Below are 25,130 nucleotides of genomic sequence, written 5' to 3' on the forward strand. Positions count from 1 at the left end.
AAACTTACTAACTGTACTTCTTGTGCTCGCATCCAAATCATTGATATAAGTGATGAAAAGTAGAGGACCCAGCACCAATCTTTGTGGCACTCAACTGGTCACAGGCCTTCAGTCTGAAAAACAACCCTCCACCATCACCCTCTGTCTTTTACCTTTGAGTTTGGGGTATGTTAGTATCGTGATGATGTTGTTGAACTAATAATTCACAAACCAGAATAGTAATCCAAGAATGAGAGCTCCAACACCATAGCATTTTTGAAAACTGGAAGTGTTTAAACAGAATTTTGACAACAAAAAGCCATGAGTAAAGATGGCTGTGATACTGGTAGATTGTTGTAAACAGACACTGGGTAATTTGTGCTGTGGAAGCAAACCCCTGCTCTAGTTTACATGTGACTCTTTTCCTCTTCCATTATGATTTACGTCTGTGTTATCCGGATGGATACTCAGTTGTATCAAACTGCTACAAAGAAGATCCACAATGACTGGATAAGGGCAGAGCGGTGAGCTTGATCTATATGGTCTTCAGTAGGTGTTCAACAAGGTTCCACATGGTAGACTGGTTAGCAAGGTTAGATCACGTGGAATACCAGAAGAACTGGCCATTTAGATATAGAATTGGCTGGAATGTAGAAGACAAAAGGTGGTGGTGGAGACTCGCTTTTCAGACTGGAGGCCTGTGACCAGCAGTGTGCCATAAGGATTGGTGATTGGTCCATTTATACAAATGGTTTGGATGTGTACAGAGGAGATATGATTAGTAAGTTTGCAGATGACATCAAAATTGGAGGTGTAGTGGACAGTGAAGGTTACCTCAGATTACAACAGAATCTTGATCAGATGGGCCAATGGGCCGAGGAATAGCAGATGAAGTGTAATTTCGATAAATGTGAGGTGCTGCATTTTGGAAAGGCAAATCAGGGCAGCATTTATACACTTAATGCTAAGGTCCTAGGACATGTTGCTGAACAAAGAGACCTTGGAGTGCAGGTTCACAGCATCTTGAAAATGGACTCCCAAGTAGACAAGGTAGTGAAGAAGGCATTTGATAAGCTTGCCTTTATTGGTCACTGCATTGAGTATAGGAGTTGGGGGAATCATGTTGTGGCTGTAGAGGACATTGGTTAGGCCACTTTTGGGATATTGCATGCTATTCTGGTCTCCCTGCTATAGGGAGGATGTTGTGAAAATTGAAAGGTGTGAGAAAAGATTTACAAGGATGTTGCCAGGGTTGGAGACTTTGAGCTATAGGGCGAGACTAAATAGACTGAGCGTATTTTCCCTGGAGTGTCGGAGGCTGAGCGGTGATATTATAGAGATTTATAAAATCATGAGGGGCAGAGATAGGGTGAATAGTCAAGCTCTTTTCCCAGGGGGAGTCCAAAATTATAGGGCATAGGTTTACGGTGAGAGGGGAAAGATTTAAAGGAGACCTAAGGGGCAACTTCTTCATGCTGACGGTGGTGTATGTATGGAATGAGCTGCGAGGGGAACTGGTGGAGACTGGTACAATTACAATATTTAAAAGACACCTGGATAGGTATATGAATAGAAAGGGCTTAGAGGGATATGGACCAAATGCTGGCCAATGGGACTAGCTTAATTTAGGATATCTGGTCTATGACTGGGTCGCTAGAGAAGGGCAGTAAAAACAGGCTTGGTCAGTGACATTTGTAACTGAACAATAAATTGAAAAACAATAACAGCAGTTGCTGGAAAAGCTCAGTAGGTCTGGCAGCATCTGTGCAGAGAAATCAAAGTTAACATTTCAGGGCCAGTGACCCTTGTTCAGACCCTTTGAGGAAAGGTCACCGGATCCAAAACGTTCACTCTGATTTCTCTTTGTAGATGCTGCCGTACCTGTTGAGCTATTCTATCAACTGCTGTTTCTGATTCTGATTAACAGCATCTGTGTTTATCTTTGGTTTTAATAATTTGAAGAATATGCAAGTTCCAAAACCTTCAGTCAAAACTTAGTACCATCTTCAATTTGCATTCTAACTTGAATTTAAGTTACGATCCCTGCAATGTTAAACATGTTGTCATCTATTATAATATTGACAAAAGCAATTAGTGATGGCAAATTGTCTGGTAACCCACAAAATTAACAATTGAAAGCAATTTTCTACATCAATGTGCATATTGTTTACTTTTGGGATAATTATTAAGTCCTCTTTTGCAAGCATCAATGGAACCTGCCTCAGCTACACTCCCATATAGTAAACATTGTGTGTAAAAAAATAATTTTCACAGTGTGGCCAAAGCAATAAAGCTCTGGTTTTCAATCCTTCTAGCAATGGGAACCGTTTCTCTGAATCTGCTCTATACAGACACCTGTGATTTTGAACATTTTGGTCAGCATGGACCAGTTTGGGCTAAAGGGCCTATCTCAGTGCTGTTGGACTCTGTGATTCTTAAATCTCCTTTCATCCTTTTTTAGTGGAGAACAGCCCCAAAAATGCCAAGTTGTAACTTGATTCTCTCAGCCCGGGAGCCATTCTAGTAATTATTTTCCATGTCCTCTGCAGTGCCTTTTTTTTTAATTGTTTTGCCCAGAATTGGAAACAGGACTCCAGTTGAGACCTTAACATGTTTATGCAAGTTGACGATAACTTGCTTGCTTTTGTACTCTCAGCCTCTATTCATAAAGTTGAACTTTTGACCAGTTGTTTCAAGATCTTTTATGCCTTAGTAACAGCTTTCTCATCATGTTCTGCCCTGTTCAATAATTTATGCAATAAACCCCAGATTTCCCTGTTCTTGCATCTCTTTTAGAATTGCACCCTTTACTTTGCGTTATTTGTCCTCCTCACCAAAATGAATCATTCCACATTTCTCTGCATTAAACTTCACTTGTCGTGTGTTTCCATTCCTTCAGCCTCTTTATGGAGTCTTGAAGTCTATCTCTATCCTTTGTTTCACAATATTTTGTTTTTTCTCATCTCTCAAGTTTGAAACAATATCCTATATACCCAAGTCTATGTCATGAACGTAGATTACACAAAGCAGTGATCCTAATTCGAGTCATTGGAACCCTAGTAGACCTGCTTTCAGTTTTAAAAAAACAATTGTTTACTGTTTCCTGTCACTTCGCAAATTCTTTTTACCTGCTTCCAGTGTCCTACGTATCCCATTTGTGGCATTATACTAACCAAGAGAATAACAACTTTAGTTCCTGAATATAAAATGTTAGAAAAATAGAAATTATTTGTAGGTAATGAAAATGATCATTATCAAGTTTTGTTTGCTTTCAAATATGGATTAAACTAATGTCAACTGTATATGAAATTGAAAACTTAATTCAGCAAAGTATAGGATTTTAACGAGGTGGATTTTGTAACTTGATCGTTGAATAAATAGAAGCAGTGTTGATTTTATTTTTATGCATATGGCAGAAAGCAATGGATAATGAATACATCAGAATACCTGATTGAGCTTTTGAGCAGTTCCTTAGATTTTTATGGATGTTGTATTTTGTGGTGTGACCTGGGACAAGAATGAACCATTGCATATCACTAATGGTTATCGTGCTTAAAAAGTATCACGTGCATAAGAAAAATTTGAAATAAAAACTTGATGTACGTAGTATTTGAGGTAGAGAAATTGCTATCTGAGATCCTCCATGTAGTTCGCTATTAATGAATTCTCTCTTTTTCTTACCTTAGGTATTTCTTGTTCTAGTGCAAACTGTGTTTCACAATTCTTTGTGCATTTTATCTTCCCACTGTCTATTTAACCTGCATGTTTTTGTCCCCCTGCCAATTTAGTTTAAATCCTACAGTAATAACACTTAGGATAAAAAAAGTTACTTTATTGGCCTGACCACAACTAAGAGGGAAGAACAATTCACGAGTCTGCTTTCCATTTATTGTCTTTTTGTTCTTTAGCACACATTGATATTGGAAAAAATCTGTTGGATGTGATGCAAATGAGATAATTGGATTTGTATGAACACATCGTGCGGACAGTTTTCTTTAAAACTTCATACACTGAAAGCTTAATAGCACTTTTGCAGACTTCAAGAATTACTAGGTGACACTGGATTTAGTAAGATTCATTGGCTGAAGTCTCTGTACAGTGTTCAGCAACTTTGTGCAATTCAAGTTTGCAGATTTAATGATTCTTCAAGAATGCATTTCAGTTCTGTAGGTAGCTAGGCAGAAGCACAGATAATGTATATCAAGCATAAGTGTGTTTCATATCTGGACTTTGCACCTTCAGCATAATGTGTCTTTTTGTGCTGTCTGAAAGATTGAGTCACAACATCATAGCCCTAACTTTCTAATTATGCAACTGGGGCAGAAAATAAATATGAGTAATATATGTAACATAATTGGAAGGTGTATAGTGCTTGTTGCCTTGGCTATTAATGTTGTCATTTCCATGACAGGGAAAATAAAACAGTAGATGCAAGAGAAGTAGAGTAATACAAAGCTATAAAAGGAATGTGGTGGGATGGTGTTATGACCTATGTCAGACAAATAATACAATTGAGAACCATGGAAAGTGAATGACAAAAGCAGAGTGGGAGAAGAGTTGGGGGGGGTAAACATAAAAGATGAATTCAAAAGTCTTCTATAAACATACAACTAAGTAATGACAATTAAAAATTGATGAAGGGAATATTATAAAGTCTTGTGCATTTAAGTTGATTTTTAAAAAAGACTGAATGAGGGTAGAAGTTGAGGTGACACTTGCTCTCCCCTTGAAATGCTCCTCAGATACAGGGTTGATATTATGAACCTAAAGAACTGCAGTGTTTCACCCTTGTTCAATGAGAAAAAAGGGATGAATCCAGTACCTGCGGGCTGGTGAGATTAAACTCCGTGGTGGTAAAACTTCTGGAGACAATAATCTCGGACCAAATGAACAGTCACTTGGATAAATGTAGATTAATTCAGGAATGCCAGATGGATTTGATAAGAGTGAATTATTTAACTAACCTGATTAAGTTTTTCAAGTAAGTAACCAAGAGGGTTGTTGAAGATAGATAGTGCAATTGATGTGGTGTGCAATGACTTCCAAAGGATGTTTGAAAACTTATCTATAACAGATATATCAGCAAACATAAAAAGACAATGGCAACATGGGTGCAAAATTGACTGAGTAATGGGAAACAATATTTGGGACCAATGTGGTTGAACAGCTGTTTGTCAGACTGGTGGACGGAATATAGTGCACTTCCCCATGGCAGTGTTTGAGGACCACTGCTTGTGAGCTTTAATTACTTGCACTTGAGTGTGTGGGGCAATATTTAAAATTTCGCAAATGATGCAAAATTTCTTACCATTGTGAGCTGTGTTGCAAATAGTGATGAACCTCTAAGACAAAGACAGGGTTGATGGGAATGGGGAAACATGGCAGACTAAAGGGTGTGTTGATACTATGGCTTTAAGAGGTGTATTTTGTCCCGGTTTACTTTTTCAAAAGGTTGAGACAGAGGTGACGAGCAATGTGCTCCAGAACCAATAAACAGCTTGTGAGGCATTGGATGTTTTGAAAAATATGGAACAATAGGAACAACTTGAATGGAGTCAAGTTTCTACAGAACCAGGATTTATTTAGTTTTAGTCTTCAGTAGCGGTTGTAGGGGTCTTGAAGCCAAATGTGAAAGCTCTTATTCCTCTTTGTTACAGCCAAAAGCTGAGATTCTCTTAGTGCTGCTAGAATTGCATGTGAGTCGGTCTATTTTGCTGAATTTACCGTTGCTAAGGGTGTGTTTATGGGATTTAGCTACATTGGAGCAAAATAATTCGTTAATATATTATTTCGCTAAGTATTTTGTTAGTTTGTCTGTATTTTAATTATAGTGTAAGAGTAAAGTCTGTTTTGTTTTGAGCCTGGTAGATTGAGCAATCAATTGCGTCTGTAATTTAAGTTGATTTTTAAAAAAGTGTTGAATGAGGTGGAAGTTGAGGTTTTTGGAAAAAAAGTTAGGCTCGACTACCTTCTCAATAAATTTTGAGGGGGTTGGCCTGATCCATAGCAAGTAGAAAGTGATTCATTTTCAAAGGAAGAATGGGGGTTAGGGGAGGAGGGTGAGTTAGGGCAGTGGAGCAAAGAAACATTTTGAAATTCTAAAATTACAAACGAAATGGTAGAAGGCATCTTTGAGAGTGAAGTCAAGCTGCTTGCTACCCACTGCTCATCAGCGTTCTGCCAGAGGCATTTAGCTCCAGACCCCAGTATTGCCTTGGTCCAAAAATAGACAAAACTGAATTCAAGAGTTGAGGTGAGTAAGAGCAGCATGGGAATACCACTAGATGCAAGTTCACCTCCATGTCTCTTATTTCCAAGTAGAACAGTATAAATTTCTACACTGAGGAGAAAGTGAGGTCTGCAGATGCTGGAGATCAGAGCTGAAAATACGACCCATTGTCTCCGCCTGCTCCTGTCCCCCTTAGTCCAAGAACTCCCCACCTACGTTCGGGACACCACCCATGCCCTCCACCTGCTCCATGATTTTCGCTTCCCCGGTCCCCAACGCCTTATTTTCACCATGGACATCCAGTCCCTGTACACCTCCATCCCCCATCACGAAGGACTCAAAGCCCTCCGCTTCATCCTTTCCCGCTGTACCGACCAGTACCCTTCCACTGACACCCTCCTTCGACTGACTGAACTGGTCCTCACCCTGAACAACTTCTCTTTCCAATCCTCCCACTTCCTCCAAACGAAAGGAGTAGCCATGGGCACCTGCATGGGCCCCAGCTATGCCTGCCTCTTGGTAGGATATGTGGAACAGTCCATCTTCCGCAACTACACTGGCCCCACCCCCCACCTTTTCCTCCGCTACATCGATGACTGTATCGGCGCCGCCTCGTGCTCCCACGAGGAGGTTGAACAGTTCATCCACTTCACCAACACCTTCCACCCCGACCTCAAATTCACCTGGACAGTCTCAGATTCCTCCCTCCCCTTCCTTGACCTTTCTATTTCTATCTCAGGCGACCGAATCAACACGGACATCTACTACAAACCGACCGACTCCCACAGCTACCTGGACTACACCTCCTCCCACCCTGCCCCCTGTAAAATCGCCATCCCATTCTCCTAATTCCTTCGTCTCCGCCGCATCTGCTCCCAGGAGGACCAGTTCCAAAATCGTACAACCCAGATGGCCTCCTTCTTCAAGGACCGCAATTCCCCCCCGACGTGGTCGACGATGCCCTCCACCGCATCTCTTCCACTTCCCGCTCCTCCGCCCTTGAGCCCCGCCCCTCCAACCGCCACCAGGACAGAACCCCACTGGTCCTCACCTACCACCCCACCAATCTCCATTTTCAGCGCATCATCCGCCGTCATTTCCACCACCTCCAAACGGACCCCACCACCAAGGATATATTTCCCTCCCCTCCCCTCCCCTATCAGCATTCCGTAAAGACCACTCCCTCCATGACTCCCTCGTCAGATCCACACCCCCCACCAACCCAACCTCCACTCCCGGCACCTTCCCCTGCAACCGCAGGAGGTGCAAGACTTGCACCCACACCTCCCCCCTCACCTCCCTCCAAGACCCCAAAGGAAACTTCCATATCCGCCACAGATTCACCTGCACCTCCACACACATCATCTATTGCATCCTCTGCACCCGATGTGGCCTCCCCTATATTGGGGAGACAGGCCACCTATTGCGGAGCGTTTCAGAGAACACCTCTGGGACACCCGGACCAACCAACCGAACCACCCCGTGGCTCAACACTTCAACTCCCCCTCCCACTCCACCAAGGATATGCAGGTCTTTGGACTCCTCCATCGCCAGACCACACCAACACGACGGTTGGAGGAAGAGCGACTCATCTTCCGCCTAGGAACCCTCCAACCACAAGGGATGAACTCAGATTTCACCAGTTTCCTCATTTCCCCTCCCCCCACCTTGTCTCAGTCAAATCCATCGAATTCAGCACCGCCTTCCTAACCTGCAATCTTCTTCCTGACCTCTCCGCCCCCACCCCAGTCTGACCTATCACCCTCACCTTGACCTCTTTCCACCTATCACATTTCCGACGCCCCTCCCCCAAGTCCCTCCTCCCTACCTTTTATCTTAGCCTGCTAGACAAACTTTCCTCATTCCTGAAGAAGTGCTTATGCCCGAAACATCGATTCTCCTGTTCCCTGGATGCTGCCTTACCTGCTGCGCTTTTCCAGCAACACATTTTCAGCTCTAAATTTCTACACTGTCATTGGATCAAAATCCAAAAGCTCGTTCTATATCGTTGCAATTTACATGGATTGCAGCATGCCACCAGCTTCTCAAGATAATCAGGAATAGACTACAAATGTTGGTCTTACCAGTGATGCTTGCATCGTAGGCACAAACAAAAAGATTCAGCAATAATAATTGATTTATGATAAGTTATAATATTTGGGATGTTGGATTTTAAAGTAGAGGAAAATGCATTTATGGCTTTTAGTGCTGTGAAAGTCTGATTTTGTTTTTATGAAATGGTTAAAAGGTCATTTTGAGCATGAAGATGAAGATAGCCTTTAAAAGAAATTGTGATTTTAAACTCTGACTCAGCAAGCTACCTGGTAAGATAATTGTGAGGGAATTTTTGATTTGAGTTTTACAGAGAAGAGGATGTCGGGGGCACGCGAGTTGATTTAAGTTTGGAAGAAAAGATTCTTAACAACAGAAGGGCAGTTTTGGTTTTGGCAGCCTCCAAGCCAGCACTGCAGCAAGGAAGTCTTAAGCTGTTTCAGTAGTCCAAGTAAACCGGGCTTGAGAGGAAAAAAAACATAGCTTTTCTCAGAAAAGTTAGCCTCTCTGTCAAGGAAAGTTGGAGACAATCACATTTGGTGAATGTCGCCAAAAGGAAATACTTACAGACTAATTGGTTCAGTAAGAAAGTTTGAAGTGAAAGTCGAATGACATTTCATGGATTGAGTACCTGTAAAGGATATTGCTGGGTAAAAGGATTGAATGTTTATTTTTGCTTTTTATAAGATCCAAACATTCTTTTGTGAGATAAACTTGGACTCTTGTGTTAAAAGTACATTGGCAACCTTGTATGATCATTTTGAGTGACTGACAAGCAAAGTAGCCATATTTCAAGGTTGAACATTAAGGTTATTTAAGCCAGGTTTCATTCAGGAATATGACTTGTCCTGTATTACCTTCAGCAGGATCATAACCAATTTACCATGATCGGTAAACACCACTCACTGAAGATTAACGTTTCTGTAGTCCCACAAAACCATAGGTGTGTCCTTTCATTAGAATGTGACAACTGGTGGTGAGTTTAACCTGAGAGTGACCATGCCTCGGGTGAGGGTTGAGGTTGAGAAGGTGGGACCTTCACTGTGACCTCAGTTGGTAGAGGAATTGAACCTGTGCAATTGACACCACTACACTGCAACCCCACCATCCAGGTAACTGAACTAACTGACCCTATCTTATGCATCCTGTTAATAGATAAACGAGTCAGTCCCTGGTCTTTTTACCAACCAGCAATTCTGCTTAATTAAATGGATTTTTCTCATTTTCTTTCACTTTATCTGCCTAAGGGTGCTCAGTTACAGCTTGGCTGGATACTGTGCCAAACAAAAATCATCTATCTGTTAGATGTGCAAATGCTGCAATTTAAGCTTGCGATGTTATTTCTTATTTTCCTCAATGCAATTTTGTTTTTGTTAATGGAAATGCAGAGTTACCTTTCATGATACCAAATGGTAGCAATGAAATGGAATTTTTGTCTCGCATAATGGAAATTTTGAAACAGCCTAGTTTTGATGTTTTTATCTTTGTCTATCCTGATGCATATGTACCACTAGCGATTCTGTTTGTTTTTTTTAATTTGAGTCTTTTTATACAGTTTTTGTACAGACATTGTCATCCCACTTCCCCCTCAGTTGAAGCAAAACGCTCGGAGACAGTATGGCTTTACCTCTTCCATCTTTATTCCGCGCCCGGGGGGAGAAAGAACGATCGTCCACGTGCACAGAGACATGAGTTCTCAGTCTTCTCTCTCGAACAGCATTCTTAATGAATTATGTAGTTATTTTACAGGGAGGGGCATCAAGATAAGGCAGCATCCATATTGATTGGGTGACAGTTACAATCCGTGAGTGTCGATCGTAGAGATTAAGCCATTTGCTGTTACGCAATGAATGTTCTTAACATTAACTGGCTTCACATAATGAATACTTTTCACCTTATTAAACTGACCTTACATACTGAATGCTTCCAATATTGTTAAATGGCTCAACATAATGAATGTGTTTCCACCTTGTTAACCTATTACCCTTGCCTCCAGCACCCCATTGTTAACTGCAAGTTATCTGATTTGAATCATGCTCAGCTGAACCTCTTGTTTCACAAAACTCAGAACTTAACTCTTTCCCTACCTGCTTATACCCTATACACTTTCTCCATTATTTGATTTTAAATCATGAATGAGTTACAGTGAGTTGTTTGCAAATCACCTTGGTACCTTTCAGGCAATGGGAAGTGAAAAATTAGACAATGTCCATTCCTGATGGAAAACAACTCTTCCTATGCACTGAATCCTTTACTACTAGATATTACTTGATTGGCTTTCGTTATCTTTTCTAAGTTCCCTTGTTTCATGTAAATCCAAGCTGCAGACTAGAGCATTGTCAAGCCAGCTCTATCACTCACGCAGTACCCATTCATGTGCACTTGGCAACAAGCACCCCTAATGAGAAGGCATGTTAACTGATCTTTATCCTATGGTTAATGTAACTCCCCTACCATTCAGTAACTGAGCACACCTTTTGCATTGAGCTTCAGGATCAGCTATGATGCAAATGTTAAATATTGTTAGACAGCATTACTGTATCTCATTATATTTGGTAGTCTGTTTATTGATCTATTTGGCTGTTGGTCTTTGATAAGAGGGTTTGATTATACATTTTCGGGACCCTTGGTCAGGTCTGGGAAAGATCTAGTTACCATCCCAATCTGCGAAGAATATACATAATTAACATCACAGTCAGAACGCTGGCAAAGCTAAGCTCACCTCCGTTCTTAATCTTTTGAAAACGTAGGTTTTTGGAAGAAATCTTATATGCATCTGTAAACCGGATTAACTTGATTGCTGTGCCTTCAACAAATGTGAAATAATTTCTGCCACAGAATTGTATCTCCAATCCATTGCACCTATCTGCATCCACATTCCTGCAGAAAAGAAGAACCTCATTGAATATTGTCTTTCCAGACTCTCAAATAATATAAATCAATATCTGTATTTTTGTTTTCTTTTAACTGTTCTTCAGTGAAATCTCTCTTTTCTGTTTTTGTTTCTTCTTTGTATATGTGTTTTGACAATTGTCCTTCAGGTTTGAATGCATGAATAAACCACACTTCAGCTTTAATCCTACAGGTCATTATTACCAACTTCAGAAAGTGTGCTATTGGGAAAATGTGCCACAGCCTAGTTCATAACAGGAAAGGAATAACAAGTTTATTTTTAAACAAACTGTTAATAGAAAGAAGAGGAAAAAACTAAAATAATGCAGTTTACTTTTCTTTCATGTGTGTATGTATCAGATTAGATTCACTTTGCAGCACAGTTGAATCTTCAAAAGAAAAATTTCTGATTTTTGGGCAGTTTGAGAAGTGGGGGTTTGGAAACTAGTGAAGTTGATGCCAAGTCAGGATGGTGTGTGGTTTGGAGTGGATTTTGAAGATGATATGGTACCATTCAAGGTGGTAGAGGCCATGGGTTTGGAAAGTGCTGTCGAAGGATCTTTGGTGAGTTCCTGTCACTATATGATGTCACAATGTAGACTGTTTCGATTGGATGGTTTTTCAAACTTATATTATTAGAGCTGTAATTGTCCAAGCAAGGGGAAAGTATTTTGTCACATTCATGAATTGAGAGTTGTAATGATGGACAGGCTTTAGGAAGTAAGGAGATTAGTTCATTGCTCTAGTATTTTGGAATTTTAACTGCCTTCGTAGCCACAGTATTTCTGTGGTTAGCCCAGTTTACTTTGTGGTGAATGGTGATCCCTCCCCCAAAATGTTGTGACAAAGGTGCGTAATGTTTTGTTAATTGGTCATTTAGATTTGAAAGTAAAGTCAATGGGTTTTTGGTTCCAGTTCTGTGAAAGTAATTTTTTAGTGGTCAAATTTTCTTGTGGAAATTGCTATTGCCTAACACTTGTGCAGTGCAAATGTTATTTGCTATTTATCAGTCTAAGTCTGAGTATTGTCCAGCTGTTATGAACATGGGCAGTTGCAGGATCTGAAGAGTTGCAAATTGTGCAATATTTAGCCCCATCATTGATGACCAATCACCACTTCAGAATTGAAGACAAAAGAAGTTGAAGATGATTGGGCCTAGGGTATTACCCTGAAGAACTCTTGTAGTGATGTCTTGAGACTTAAAGAATTGATACCACAATCGATACCAACAATCCCAAGCATCTTTTGTTGTGCTAATTGTGACTCCAGCCAGTGGGGAATACTCACTAAATTCCCATTGACTTCAGCTTTGCAGTTTCCAGACTTTGTCAAATGCTGCCACCTCTCATGTATCTCTCACCTTATGAATTTCTCTTTTGCCTTTGGACCAAAGCTGACGTCATCAAGGATAGACTGATGACATAATTAGCCAGGTTGGATTTGTCTTGCTTTTTGTGGTGCAAGACATACCTGAACATTTTTTCAAGGCAGTTAGCCTGATCTCCATGGCAGTATTTAAAGATTTTTTTTTTTCTCTCTGTTAAATTATGGGACTTTATATCTGTTTCCTTGAAATAGAGGCATAAACTAACAGGGGTAAGAAAAAGGAACTGTGAATACTAGGACTCTGAAACAAAAGCAGAAATTGCTGGAGAGGATGCAATAGATATGTGTGTGGAGGTGCAGGTGAATTTGTGGCGGATATGGAAGTTTCCTTTGGGGCCTTGGAGGGAGGTGAGGGGGGAGGTGTGGGCGCAAGTCTTGCACCTCCTGCGGTTGCAGGGGAAGGTGCCGGGAGTGGAGGTTGGGTTGGTGGGGGGTGTGGATCTGACGAGGGAGTCACGGAGGGAGTGGTCTTTACGGAATGCTGATAGGGGAGGGGAGGGAAATATATCCTTGGTGGTGGGGTCCGTTTGGAGGTGGCGGAAATTACAGCGGATGATACGCTGTACATGGAGATTGGTGGGGTGGTAGATGAGGACCGGTGGGGTTCTGTCCTGGTGGTGGTTGGAGGGGCGGGGCTCAAGGGCGGAGGAGCGGGAAGTGGAAGAGATGCGGTGGAGGGCATCGTCGACCACGTCGGGGGGGAAATTGCGGTCCTTGAAGAAGGAGGCCATCTGGGTTGTACGATTTTGGAACTGCTCCTCCTGGGAGCAGATGCGGCGGAGACGAAGGAATTAGGAGAATGGGATGGCGTTTTTCCAGGGGGCAGGGTGGGAGGAGGTGTAGTCCAGATAGCTGTGGGAGTCGGTCGGTTTGTAGTAGATGTCCGTGCTGATTCGGTCGCCTGAGATAGAAATAGAAAGGTCGAGGAAGGGGAGGGAGGAATATGAGACTGTTCAGGTGAATTTGAGGTCAGGGTGGAAGGTGTTGAAGTGGATGAACTGTTCAACCTCCTCATGGGAGCACGAGGCGGCGCCGATACAGTCATCGAAGTAGCGGAGGAAAAGGTGGGAGTGGGGCCAGTGTAGTTGCGGAAGATGGACTGTTCCACATATCCTACCAAGAGGCAGGCATAGCTGGGGCCCATGCGGGTGCCCATGGCTACGCCTTTCGTTGGGAGGAAGTGGGAGGATTGGAAAGAGAAGTTGTTCAGGGTGAGGACCAGTTCAATCAGTCAAAGGAGGGTGTCAGTGGAAGGGTACTGGTTGGTACGGCGGGAAAGGAAGAAGCGGAGGGCTTTGAGTCCTTCGTGATGGGGGATGGAGGTGTACAGGGACTGGATGTCCATGGTGAAGATAAGGCCGGGGAAGCAAAAATCATGGAGGAGGTGGAGGGCATGGGTGGTGTCCTGAACGTAGGTGGGGAGTTCTTGGACTAAGGGGGACAGGACCGTGTCGAGGTATGCAGAGATGGGTTCGGTGGGGCAGGAGCAGGCTGAGACAATGGGTCGGCCGGGGCAGTCAGGTTTGTGGATTTTGGGCAGGAGGTAGAAGCGGGCGGTGCGGGGTTGTGGGACTATGAGGTTGGAGGCGATGGATGGGAGATCCCCCGAGGTGATGAGGTTATGGATGGTCTGGGAGATGATGGTTTGGTGGTGGGGGGTGGGGTCATGGTCAAGGGGGCAGTAGGAGGAGGTATCTGCGAGCTGGCGTTTGGCCTCAGCGGTGTAAAGGTCGGTGCGCCAAACTACTACCGCGCCTCCCTTGTCTGCTGGTTTGATAGTGAGGTTGGGGTTGCAATGGAGTGAGTGGAGGGCTGCGCGTTCAGAGGGTGAGAGGTTGGAGTGGGTGAGATGGGTGGGGGAGTTCAGGTGGCGGTTAATATCACGGTGGCAGTTGGCTATGAAGAGGTCGTGGGCAGGTAGGAGGCCAGCACGGGGTGTCCAGGTGAATGGGGTGTGTTGGAGGCGTGAGAAGGGATCGTCAGAGGGTGGGCAAGAGTCTTGGTTGAAGAAGTAGGCACGGAGGCGAAGGCGGCGGAAGAATTGTTCGATGTCACGCCACGTGTTGAACTCATTAATCCGAGAGCGTAGGGGAATGAAGGTGAGGCCTCTACTGAGGACTGATCTTTCATCCTCAGAGAGGGGTAGGTCTGGAGAGATGGTGAAAACATGGCAGGGCTGGGAGCTAGGACCTGATTTGGGGCTGGAGCTGGGTGTGGGGGTGGGGTTAGGCCTGGGGGCGGGGATGGAGATCGGCATGGGGCGGGGTTAGACGTGGTGACGGATATCGGCGTGGGGGCGGGGTTAGGCATGCTGTCGTAGATCGGCGAAGGGGTGGGTGCATCCTCTGCACCCGATATGGCCTCCTCTATATTGGGCAGACAGGCCGCCTACTTGCGGAGGGTTTCAGAGAACACCTCTGGGACACCCGGACCAACCAACCCAACCACCCTGTGGCTCCACACTTCAACTCCCCCTCCCACTCCACCAAGGATATGCAGGTCTTTGGACTCCTCCATCGCCAGACCACAACAACACGACGGTTGGAGGAAGAGCGCCTCATCTTCCGCCTAGGAACCCTCCAACCACAAGGGATGAACTCGGATTTCACCAGTTTCCTCACTTCCCCTCCCCCCACCTTGTCTCAGTCAAATCCATCGAACTCAGCACCGCCTTCCTAACCTGCAATTTTCTTTCTGACCTCTCCGCCCCCACCCCAGTCTGACCTATCACCCTCACCTTGACCTCTTTCCACCTATCGCGTTTCCAACACCCTCCCCCAAGTCCCTCCTCCCTACCTTTTATCTTAGCCTGCTGGACACACTTTCCTCATTCCTGAAGAAGGGCTTATGCCCGAAACGTCGATTCTCCTGTTCCTTGGATGCTGCCTGACCTGCTGCGCTTTTCCAGCAACACATTTTCAGCTAACACTAAATTAATCAGTTTGAGTCCTGTGATATGTGGGTAGAAAAGAAGATGGCAGCATTACAGGTCAGGTAGTGTACTTACTAAGTTATTGCAATGCTGCACTTAAATGATGTGTTTCCCTCCTGCTTACTGTTTGTGTGTGCTGAAATTGAGTTTTTATGGCAAAGCAGAAGGAGCTCTAGCTACCTTCTCGCACGTATTGTGCTTCATCTGGACGGTGGCTAGAACATGATTGCCTGCTGCAACCTTGTTACATTTTCAGTAATCTGGGTAAGAGTATCCTGGGTCCAATTGTGTATCTGCAAAAATGATTATAGCCAGGTTCAGATAACTTGGACCAAATGGCCTCTTTGGTGCTATAAATAGAACATAGAACAATACAGTGCCGAACAGGCCCTTCGGCCTTCGTTGTGCCAACCTGTGAATTAATGTAAGCCCATCCCCCTACAGCAGCGGTGGGGAACCTGCGGTCTTAAGGCCACATGCGGCCCTCTTGACCATTGTGTGTGGTCTTTTGAATGAATCCAAATTTTGTTATAGACTTATTAATTGGAGAATACAATGAAAGGTAATTTGACTTTGAGAATCATGACATCAACTTAAATTAGCATTTAAATCTCACCTAGTTGATGTCTCCAAGGCGCCTAAAGAACTACAGATGGAATTGATTGAGCTCTCAGAAGATGACATTTTAAAGTCCTTATTTGACGCTAAGAAAGATCTGATTGAAATATGGAAAAATGCAATAGAATACCCATGCCTTCGGCAACATGCACAAAAAGTGCTTTCTTGCTTTTCAACCACTTATTGCTGCGAATCTACATTCTCTCCTACTTAACCAAAATCAAGATGCCCTTAAGGTCACAAATGACGGATACCCATCTGGAGGATCAGCTAAAATTGCAGACCTCCATGCTGCACCCAAATATTCAAATGCTTTCCTACAAAAAGCAGTCACAACAAAGTCATTAAAAGGTTAGTTAACTTTAGAATTAACTTGTTTTTTCATTTTTTTTTAGTTAGTTAGTACATAGTAGTTAGATTTTTACAAAATAACGTGAACTTTGAAGAATATATAATTGAAGTTTCTTGGATGCAGCCTTATTCGATTACAACTAACATAATGCGGCCTTCCAACATGAAAAGGTTCCCCACCTCTGCCCTACACTATCCCATCACCGTTCATATACTTATCCAAGGACTACTTAACTGCCCCTAATGTGACTGGGTTAACTACATTGACAGGTAGGGCATTCCATGTCCTTACCACTCTGAGTGAAGAACCTGCCTCTGACATCTGTCTTAAATCTATTACCCCTCAGTTTGCAGCAATGCCTCCTCGTACAAGCTGACATCGTCATCCTAGGAAAAAGATCCTCACTGTCTATCCTATCTAATCCCCTGATCATCTAATATGTCTCTATTGAATCCCCTCTTAGCCGCCTTCTCTCCAGTGCGAACAGACTTCAAGTCCTCGGCCTTTCCCCATAAGACCTTCCCGCCAGACGAGACAACATCCTGGTAAATCTCCTCTGCACCTTTCCCAATGCTTCCAAATCCTTTCTGTAATGGGGCAACCAGAACTGTACGCAGTCTTCCAAGTGAGGCCACACTAGTGTTTTGTACAGTTGCAGCATGACATCACTGCTCAGGAACACAATCTTTCTGCCGGTAAAACCTAACACACCGTATGCCTTCTTAACAGCATTATCAACCTGATGGCAACGTTCAGGGATCTATGTACATGGACACCAAGATCCCTCTGCACATCCACACTGCCAAGAATCTTTCTGTTGACCCAGTATTCTATTTTCCTGTTATTCTTCCCAAAATGAATCACCACCTGTTTAGCTGCATTGAATTCTCATTTTCCACCCCTCAGCCCATTTCTGCAGTTTATCCAAGCTGCCTGCAACATTCTTCCATGCTATCCACCACTCCGCTGACTTTAGTGTCATCTGCAAACTTACTAACCCATCCACCAATGCCTGTATCCAAGTCATTTATAAAAGTGACAAACAGCATTGGTCCTAAAACAGATCCTTGTGGCACACCACTAGTAACCAGACTCCAGGCTGAATACTTTTCATCAATCACCACTTGTTGCCTGACAAAAAGCCAGTTTCTAATCCAAACAGCTAAAACACCCTCAATCCCATACCTGCACGTTTTCTCCAATAGCTTACCATGTGAAACCTTATCAAAGGCTTTACTGAAGTCCTTGTACACCACATCAACTGCCCTGCCCTCATCCACATGCTTGGTCACCTCAAAAAAAACACTCAGATTTTGTTTGGATGTTTCCATGTTAGAAAGTACCATTAACTAGATGCATATCAATTTTGTTTTCGAGACAAAAATAGAGGAAGTGTATTTGTTTGTTGCTCCATTCTTTTCACTTTGAAAATTGAGAATTAGGTGTCATTTTCATAAGTCACTTTATTTCTAAAACCCCATTGTCCAAAAATCTGTTACTACTTGTTCTGTTGGTTAACCAATTCAACCTTCCATATCATTACAGTTCCCATTTGTCAATATTGAACTTTATTTGCTATTTCACTGCACTGTTGCCTGACAATCATCTTTCTGCCAAACCTTAACTAGATTTTGCATCTTTATAGCATGCTACTTTTGGTGTTATCTGCAGATTCGTTAGCCATCCAATTAGGCTTGACATCCATGTCACTGTACTAATAAGGATACTTTGTGCAACAGGCCTGGTTTGATACTATAGCTCTGTCTGTCTGAAGTTTTTTGTCCAATATTTATGGAATCACAACAATTAGTACGAGATATTAAGAAGATAGCATAAAAGCAAAGGTAAGGTTGTTCAGCTGAATATACTGAATATTTATGACAAAGGAAGCAAATTAATAATGTGCTTTGAAATAAATAAAGATGATAGCCATTACAGATATGTGGCTGCAAGATGATAAAGATTGAGCTCTTAATATTGAGTGGTTTATGATATTGAAGTGGCATAGGAAGCTAGCTAAATGTGAAGAGGTTGATTGTTGAGCAGGTGTGGCATTTGAGCAACAATTAAAGATGGGAGAAGAAGTCCTAAGTGGGAGTGGTTGAGAGGTCCCCTAACAGTAAGCACAAGTAGGAAAGTATATAAAAAATATTGTGTAGTTTTGATAAAAGGACAGTAATAACCATGGGTGGTTTTAATCTACATATAAAATTAAAACAAAAACATCAAATTGCCAGTTGCTGTTTGATAATCAGGAATTGTCGAGTGGAGTCCTACATGGGTCTCTGCTGGGGTCTCTACTTCTTACAATTTACATCATAGTTGATAACTTCACAGATACCACAAGGTCAGAGTATAATATGGGGAAATATGAAATTTTTCAGGAAGAATGAAAAAGCATAGTATTACTTAAGTAGCACATGAGTTCAGAATTCTGAGTTGCAGAGAGATAAGATTTGTGTAGAAGTACGTCATTTAGCCCATTGAGTGTACTCTGTCACTGAATGAGATTATAGTTGATCTGAATCCTCATTTCCACTTCCCTGTCTTTTCCCCAGAACCCTTGATTCTCTTACTTATTGATTAAATATCTTGTCTGTCTCAGCTGTCTATATAGTTAATGAGCAGGTTCAGCAGCCCTCTATGATAAAGATTAACAGATTCACTACCATCTGAGAGAAAGTATTTCTCCTTATCTCTGTCCTAACTGCGACCCTTTACTCTTAAAATTATGCCCTCTGGTCCAAGATACTCCCACAAGGGGAAATGACATGTCCTCATGTACCCTATTTCAAAAAAGTTACCCCTCATTCTTCAAAATTCCAACGAGTGTAGGCCTACTCAGTCTCTCCTCCTGAGACAATCCTTCCATACCTATGGTCATCTTCACAAATCTTCTCTGTACTGCATCCATTGCCAATATATCTTCCCTTACATAAAGGTATCAGAACTGGTCACAGTATTCCAGCAGATGTCAAACAAGTAGTTTGTAGTTTTAGTAAGACATGGCAGTTTTGTTTACTCCATTCCCTTTGAAATAAAAGCTCACGTTCTACTTGCCATCCCTATTACTTGCTGAATTTGTATGCTAGCATTTGGTGATTTATGCATAAGTCCATGCTCCCTCCAACACTATAGGTTCTTAACTTATGAAACCTTTATCAAACGCCTTTTGGAAATTTAAATATGTTACATCCATTGCTTCTCCTTTATCCAAATGCTTTGTTACCACCTTTAAAGAATGGTACTAAATTTGTCAGGCACAATTTCCTCTTCAAGGATCCATATCAACACTGCTTGATTCATTTATATATTTTGAAATACTGTAGTTTTTCACCCTTCATATTCACTAGCATTTTCCTAAAAGCAGATGTTAAGCTGGTAAGATAAGTGCTTCATTGTTACCCGTTTTATGTCTCCTTATCATTTGGCCTCAATCTACTAACTAATAAGATCATGGCTAATCCAATTGTGGCCCGAATACTCAATCCTGGCAGCATTCTGGAGCCTTAAACTCACTTGTTCGTCAAGATTCTATTTACCCCTGCTTTAAAAATATTCACTGGCTTTGTCTTCGCTTCCTTTTAGGGAAGTGTTCCACGGACAGCAGCTCTCAAAAAAATATCTCCTCTTTAATGGGGACCCCTTATATTTAAATGGACCTAGTTATTATTTCTCCTACTAATGCAAACATGCTTTTCACATTGACTTTGCTAAGTCACGCCTCACATGTTCCCACAACATCATCTCATTCATGTAAATTTCAATGAATATAAGGCCAACTTGTCCAACTTTTTCTCATAAAACAATTTGCTAAAATCAGAATCAGTAGAACTAACTTTTTTCTCAGTACTCGTGGTGTAGTATCGCCAAAGTTTTATACAGCCAAAGCAAAATCTCTACCCCTTTCCCTTTTAAAATATATCCCATTTGTCTTTTTAATCACTTGCCGTAGCTGTATGCTATGTGTGACTGTCAGATATTGCTTGACTGTTTGTATGACATTTCTCCCAATTTTGATGCATGGTTCCAGATAATAATGAAAGTTTTGCAGAGTCAAATGTGAAGAATGTGCCTATGTAATAATTCCCAATGTGGCATCATCCTGTGTTTAAATCTCTCCACGTTTCTAACATTTCATGCATCTTTTTGTGATCCAAGCTAGTGCAGCATAAATACACTTCCCTACAACTAAGTTAGATGTCATGTGATCCACTGGGAAATTATTCGTCTTTATTCAGTCCTTTTTAAATCCGTAATGTTCCTCTCAGATTTTGAAAGTGCTTCAATCTGAAATTCACGGAGCTGTGCAAACTGAATGGAGAGAGCTTCTGTATTTTGACACTACTAAACTTCTGTAGCTCCCTGAGGCCATCTAAGGGTAGAAAATGTTGGAGCATTACAATCGTGACTGGATCGTAGTAAGCATAGGTATTGAAGGAAAGATGTTTTTTAGCACACATGATTTGTTAGAATGGTTTTGGAGCATATCTGGCAATCACTGCTGCATCATGTTTCCATCTATTAGTGAAGAAAGAATGCAGCTGAAAATGTTTGATCCCAGGCTGCTTCTGGCTAACTTTTTAAAAAAATATTCCGCACAGCAAATTTGACTTTTGGATTTTATTGTGAAGTAGTTGAAAACTTTGGTGTAGGCTATGTAGTATCTTAATGAAAAGAAAATTGAGGTTAGCTTTGTGTAAATGAAGAGAAGATCAAAGGAATAATGGCTGTGAACGTCCTTTGACCACGTAGCTAGTTGTGTTGTGCTTTTGGCAGAGATTTAGAGTAACTTTGTCCACCATCCTATTAATGTTTATATAAAAAAATGCTATTCTGCAAAAGACCAATTATGTTGAGCATTAATTTCTAATGTTTGATATGTTCTCCAGCTTATTTTGATTACAAAGAGGATCCTGCATTTCCAAAGCCGCCTTCCTACAGTGTGGCAACCACGCTCCCTTCTTATGATGAAGCTGAACGAACGAAAGTTGAAGCAACCTTGCCCCTAGTCTCTGGAAGGGTGAGAATCTAACCTACGCTTATATACACAAGCTAGACCACTGTATACAAAATATGTATAGGACTAATTAACGATTTTTGAGAATATTAATTTTCGTAGCCTTCTGTAGAGAATAAAATATTTCCCAACCTCACTTACTTTGTGTACGAGCTTTACCATTTCTTTAAGTTAAAATGATTTGTCCTTTGAGAAGGAGCCCCCTGCAATTTCATTAATATGATAACTCAGATGGTGTCAGGATATCCATGAAATTTATATAATTTTTGCTATTTCAAACATCCTCCGAGAAATTACTCAAATGATTTTCTGTTAATCTATGTTCCCTAATGTCCCAATTGCATACAATTCTAATAGCAACAGGCACTTATTCTTAGTTTTCAAAGTTTGTGCCCACTAAGCCACTGCATTCAAACCCATATGTTCAGTTCAGTCAGTTATGTATTCCACTCTTTGTATAAAATGCTGGAGGAGTTTGATTTTCTGAGAAAACACCAGCAATTCTTAGTTGTAGATTCTGTCGCTATGAAACCCCAATCAGTAACCCACCTCGAGGTTTGCTATTTAAAAGCTGCATTTCCTAAGGATTTGGTTGCTTTTCTGCAGCTGCTAGAATTGTGTTTTTTGAGGTGGTGGATACAATTTTAGTGAGTTGAATTCCACCTGTGCTAAAAATGTGGCTCAATGTGATTCAAAATACTTATAATTTTAGTGCTGTAGCTGATATTTTTTCACTTTAAAACAAACATTTTTTAAATGTACATAAACAGCATTGTTTGTGACAATGCAAAATAATGCAGAAAGGTAGTCTGTTTTTCCCAATAAACCAAGAAATGAGTTTTGTGCTTCACTTTTCTATGCTCTAATCTAATTTTGTTTCGGATCCTCTTAGCATTATAAATACAAGAAACCTCTTGTGACAATGGAGAACCTACAAGATTGGTTAACTCTGTGGAGTGATGATTAATTTTAGTAACCATTTTATTTTGCTTTGTTTTATTCCACACATTTAAATGCGTGAATTAGGTCGGACCGTATTGAGTAAAATGCCGATACACTAAAGTAGCAACTGGCATTGTTACTGGATTATTGATCTGCTGCCAATTAAAACAATATTGACTTAACTTCCATCACTGACTGTTAAATCTCTTCTTGCTGGAATTTTTAAATTGTATTGCAATTTCTGAAGCATCATGCATTTATTTAAACCTCATCCAATTAAATTTTGTGGCAGTGACTGTTCTCTCATGATCACACAATTTTGTGATGCTGCTGTTCAGATAGAATTAATTAGCTAGGGTGGATATAATTCATCCAATAGCACAAATATTAGAAATGTTACAACACATCTGTTACAAAGTTGAGCAGCAAAATTCTAAAAGACTTGCAATCAAAGGCAAGCATGATTAGTAGTTTCTTAAGATAACTATCCTTCTGAACACATTGTTATATCATGAAACACTGCATGTTTGATCATTGATAATGGAGTTGAGTATTGTGCTTCCCAAATTGCTCATCTTATAGCATATCAGCATTTATGGCCCATGCCTAATTGCCCAAAATGCCATAAGTGCTGAGGGTCTGAAGTCACACGTAGGCCAGGCCAAGTAAGAATGGCAGATTTGCTTCCCTGAAGGACATTAGTGATCCAGGTTTTTTTTTACACAACAGTCCACAATGTTAGGCTTGTTGTTTTTAATCCAGTTTTTATTGACTTCAAATTTCACAATCTGCCATGGTGGTTTTTAAGCCATTGACCTGGGTTGCTAGTCTAGTGACATTACCACCATGCCACCAACTCCCCTGTAACATTTATATCTTTGTATTGCATCTCGCTATTAAATTAAACTAAATTTGGCTTTCCTTCACATTGGCAGTGGCCATATTGTCATTATATAGTGATACTGTCAGCTACTAACAGATTGAAGCTGATCTTTTTGAAATTCAAGCATCAGAAATTAACTAGAATGCATTGAAAACAAAGCATGTTAATTCACAAATTGTTGAATGAGCGAATAACATTCACATCACTCCATCTCCATTAAGAGACAATCTTACTGCCACCCTTTGATGTTCACTGGTGTTAGCATTACTGAATTCCCCACTATCAACATCCTTGGGAGAATCTCAGCTAGACTCACCATATAAAAACAGTGGCTACAAGAGCCAGTCAGAGGCTGGAAATACTGCAGCAAGTAACTCACCTCTTAGCTCCCCAGAACCTGTCTGGCATCCATAATTCACAAGTTAGGAGTGTGATGGAATACTCTCCACTTGCCTGGACATCTGTAGCTCCAAGAGCACTCTAAGTTTGATATCGTCTCGGAGAAAGCAGCCCACTTGATTGGCACCATGACACCCACAAACATGTACTACCTCCACCACTGACACTCATTAGCAGTAGTGACTGCTATCTACAAAATGCTCTTCAAAAATTCGCCAAAGATCTTTTGACAGCACCTTACAAACCCACAACCACTTCCACCTAGAAGAACAAGGACAGCAGATACTGGGGACATGACTTGCAAGTTGCCCTCCAAGCCACTTACCATCTTGACTTGGAAATATATCACTGTTCCTTTAGTGTGGTCGGTCAAAGTCTTAGAATTCCCTCCCTAATGGTGGTGTGTGTTTACCTAACAGCAAATGGACTGTAGCAGTTCAAGAAAGCAGCTCACCACCATCTTCTCAAGGGCAATTATCTATGGGCAATAAATGCTGGCCAGCCAGTGCTGCCTATATTCCACAAGAAAATAAAAAATATCATGCCAAACTTGTTGGTATCAAGTGACTGACCCTCTCTTCTGTTAAACTCTTGACAATGAATTATGATGACCAGTTTATTTCTTGGTATTAATTTTAACTTTACTGTATATTTAAATGACCTTCAAGCATGAATTGTGCCAATGTGTAGTTTTGAAAACGTAACTATTACATAGAACAGCAAGAGCTATATTTAGCTCATGGTGTAGAAAGGGATCAAATTTGAGTTCTTCCTGGTCTGTGTTAGCCAGGGTCTTGTTTATTTGGTATGTTCATGAACATATGAGCAACTTATGAGATTTGTAGGGATTTATGGAGGGGGGGGCGGGGATGATGTGGAAAGCAAGAGAGAGAACAAGCAGAAATGTTCTATCACTTTGTTCTCAGTCAGTGCAATTGTACATCCATAGTGCGAATCCAGAGATTCAGTACCAGGTCATTTTATTCAGTTTGCAAACAACCTATTGTTGACCTGAGCATGGGCTCATCCTTCCAAGTCTTATCAGCTCTAAAGGAAATTACTCTCAAATGGCCTAATGTGTACTAAAGGGATTCAACAGCCTAACATGTACTGCTACAGTCTATAGCAACCTTGAAAGCTGGAAATGTTTTTAGTTTCATATTTGGCTGATCATCTTCCAATTTTAAATGAATGTATTTGCTGTTTGTCAAATGAAATATTTAAAGATTATGTTGTTAAACCAGATCAGACCATAAGAAATGGGGACAAGAGGAGGCTGTTCAGTCCCTTGAGCCTGCTGCACCATTCAACAGGATCATGGCTGACCTAACATTCCTCATATCCACTTTTCTTCAGTTGCCCCATTCTTGATTCCCCTACTGATCAAGAATCTATACATCTCAGCCTTAAATGTACACAAGCTAACTGCACCTCTTGCTGGCATAG

At 41.5% G+C, this 25,130-nt stretch overlaps 1 protein-coding gene across 1 annotated transcript in view; it reads left to right on the forward strand.

Moving 5' to 3' along the window:
* Positions 1-25,130, forward strand: part of LOC122556505 (NEDD4 family-interacting protein 1-like) — a 63,468-nt gene that overhangs the window by 19,365 nt on the left and 18,973 nt on the right. The window contains exon 3 of the mRNA XM_043703211.2: positions 21,333-21,463. Within this exon, the coding sequence (XP_043559146.1) occupies positions 21,333-21,463 (131 nt within the window). The remainder of the gene's footprint in view (positions 1-21,332; positions 21,464-25,130) is intronic.

The sequence above is a fragment of the Chiloscyllium plagiosum genome, unplaced genomic scaffold (assembly GCF_037043375.1).
Source record: "Chiloscyllium plagiosum isolate Xiang-an unplaced genomic scaffold, Cpla_swu_hap1 HiC_scaffold_16, whole genome shotgun sequence".
NCBI lineage: Eukaryota > Metazoa > Chordata > Chondrichthyes > Orectolobiformes > Hemiscylliidae > Chiloscyllium > Chiloscyllium plagiosum.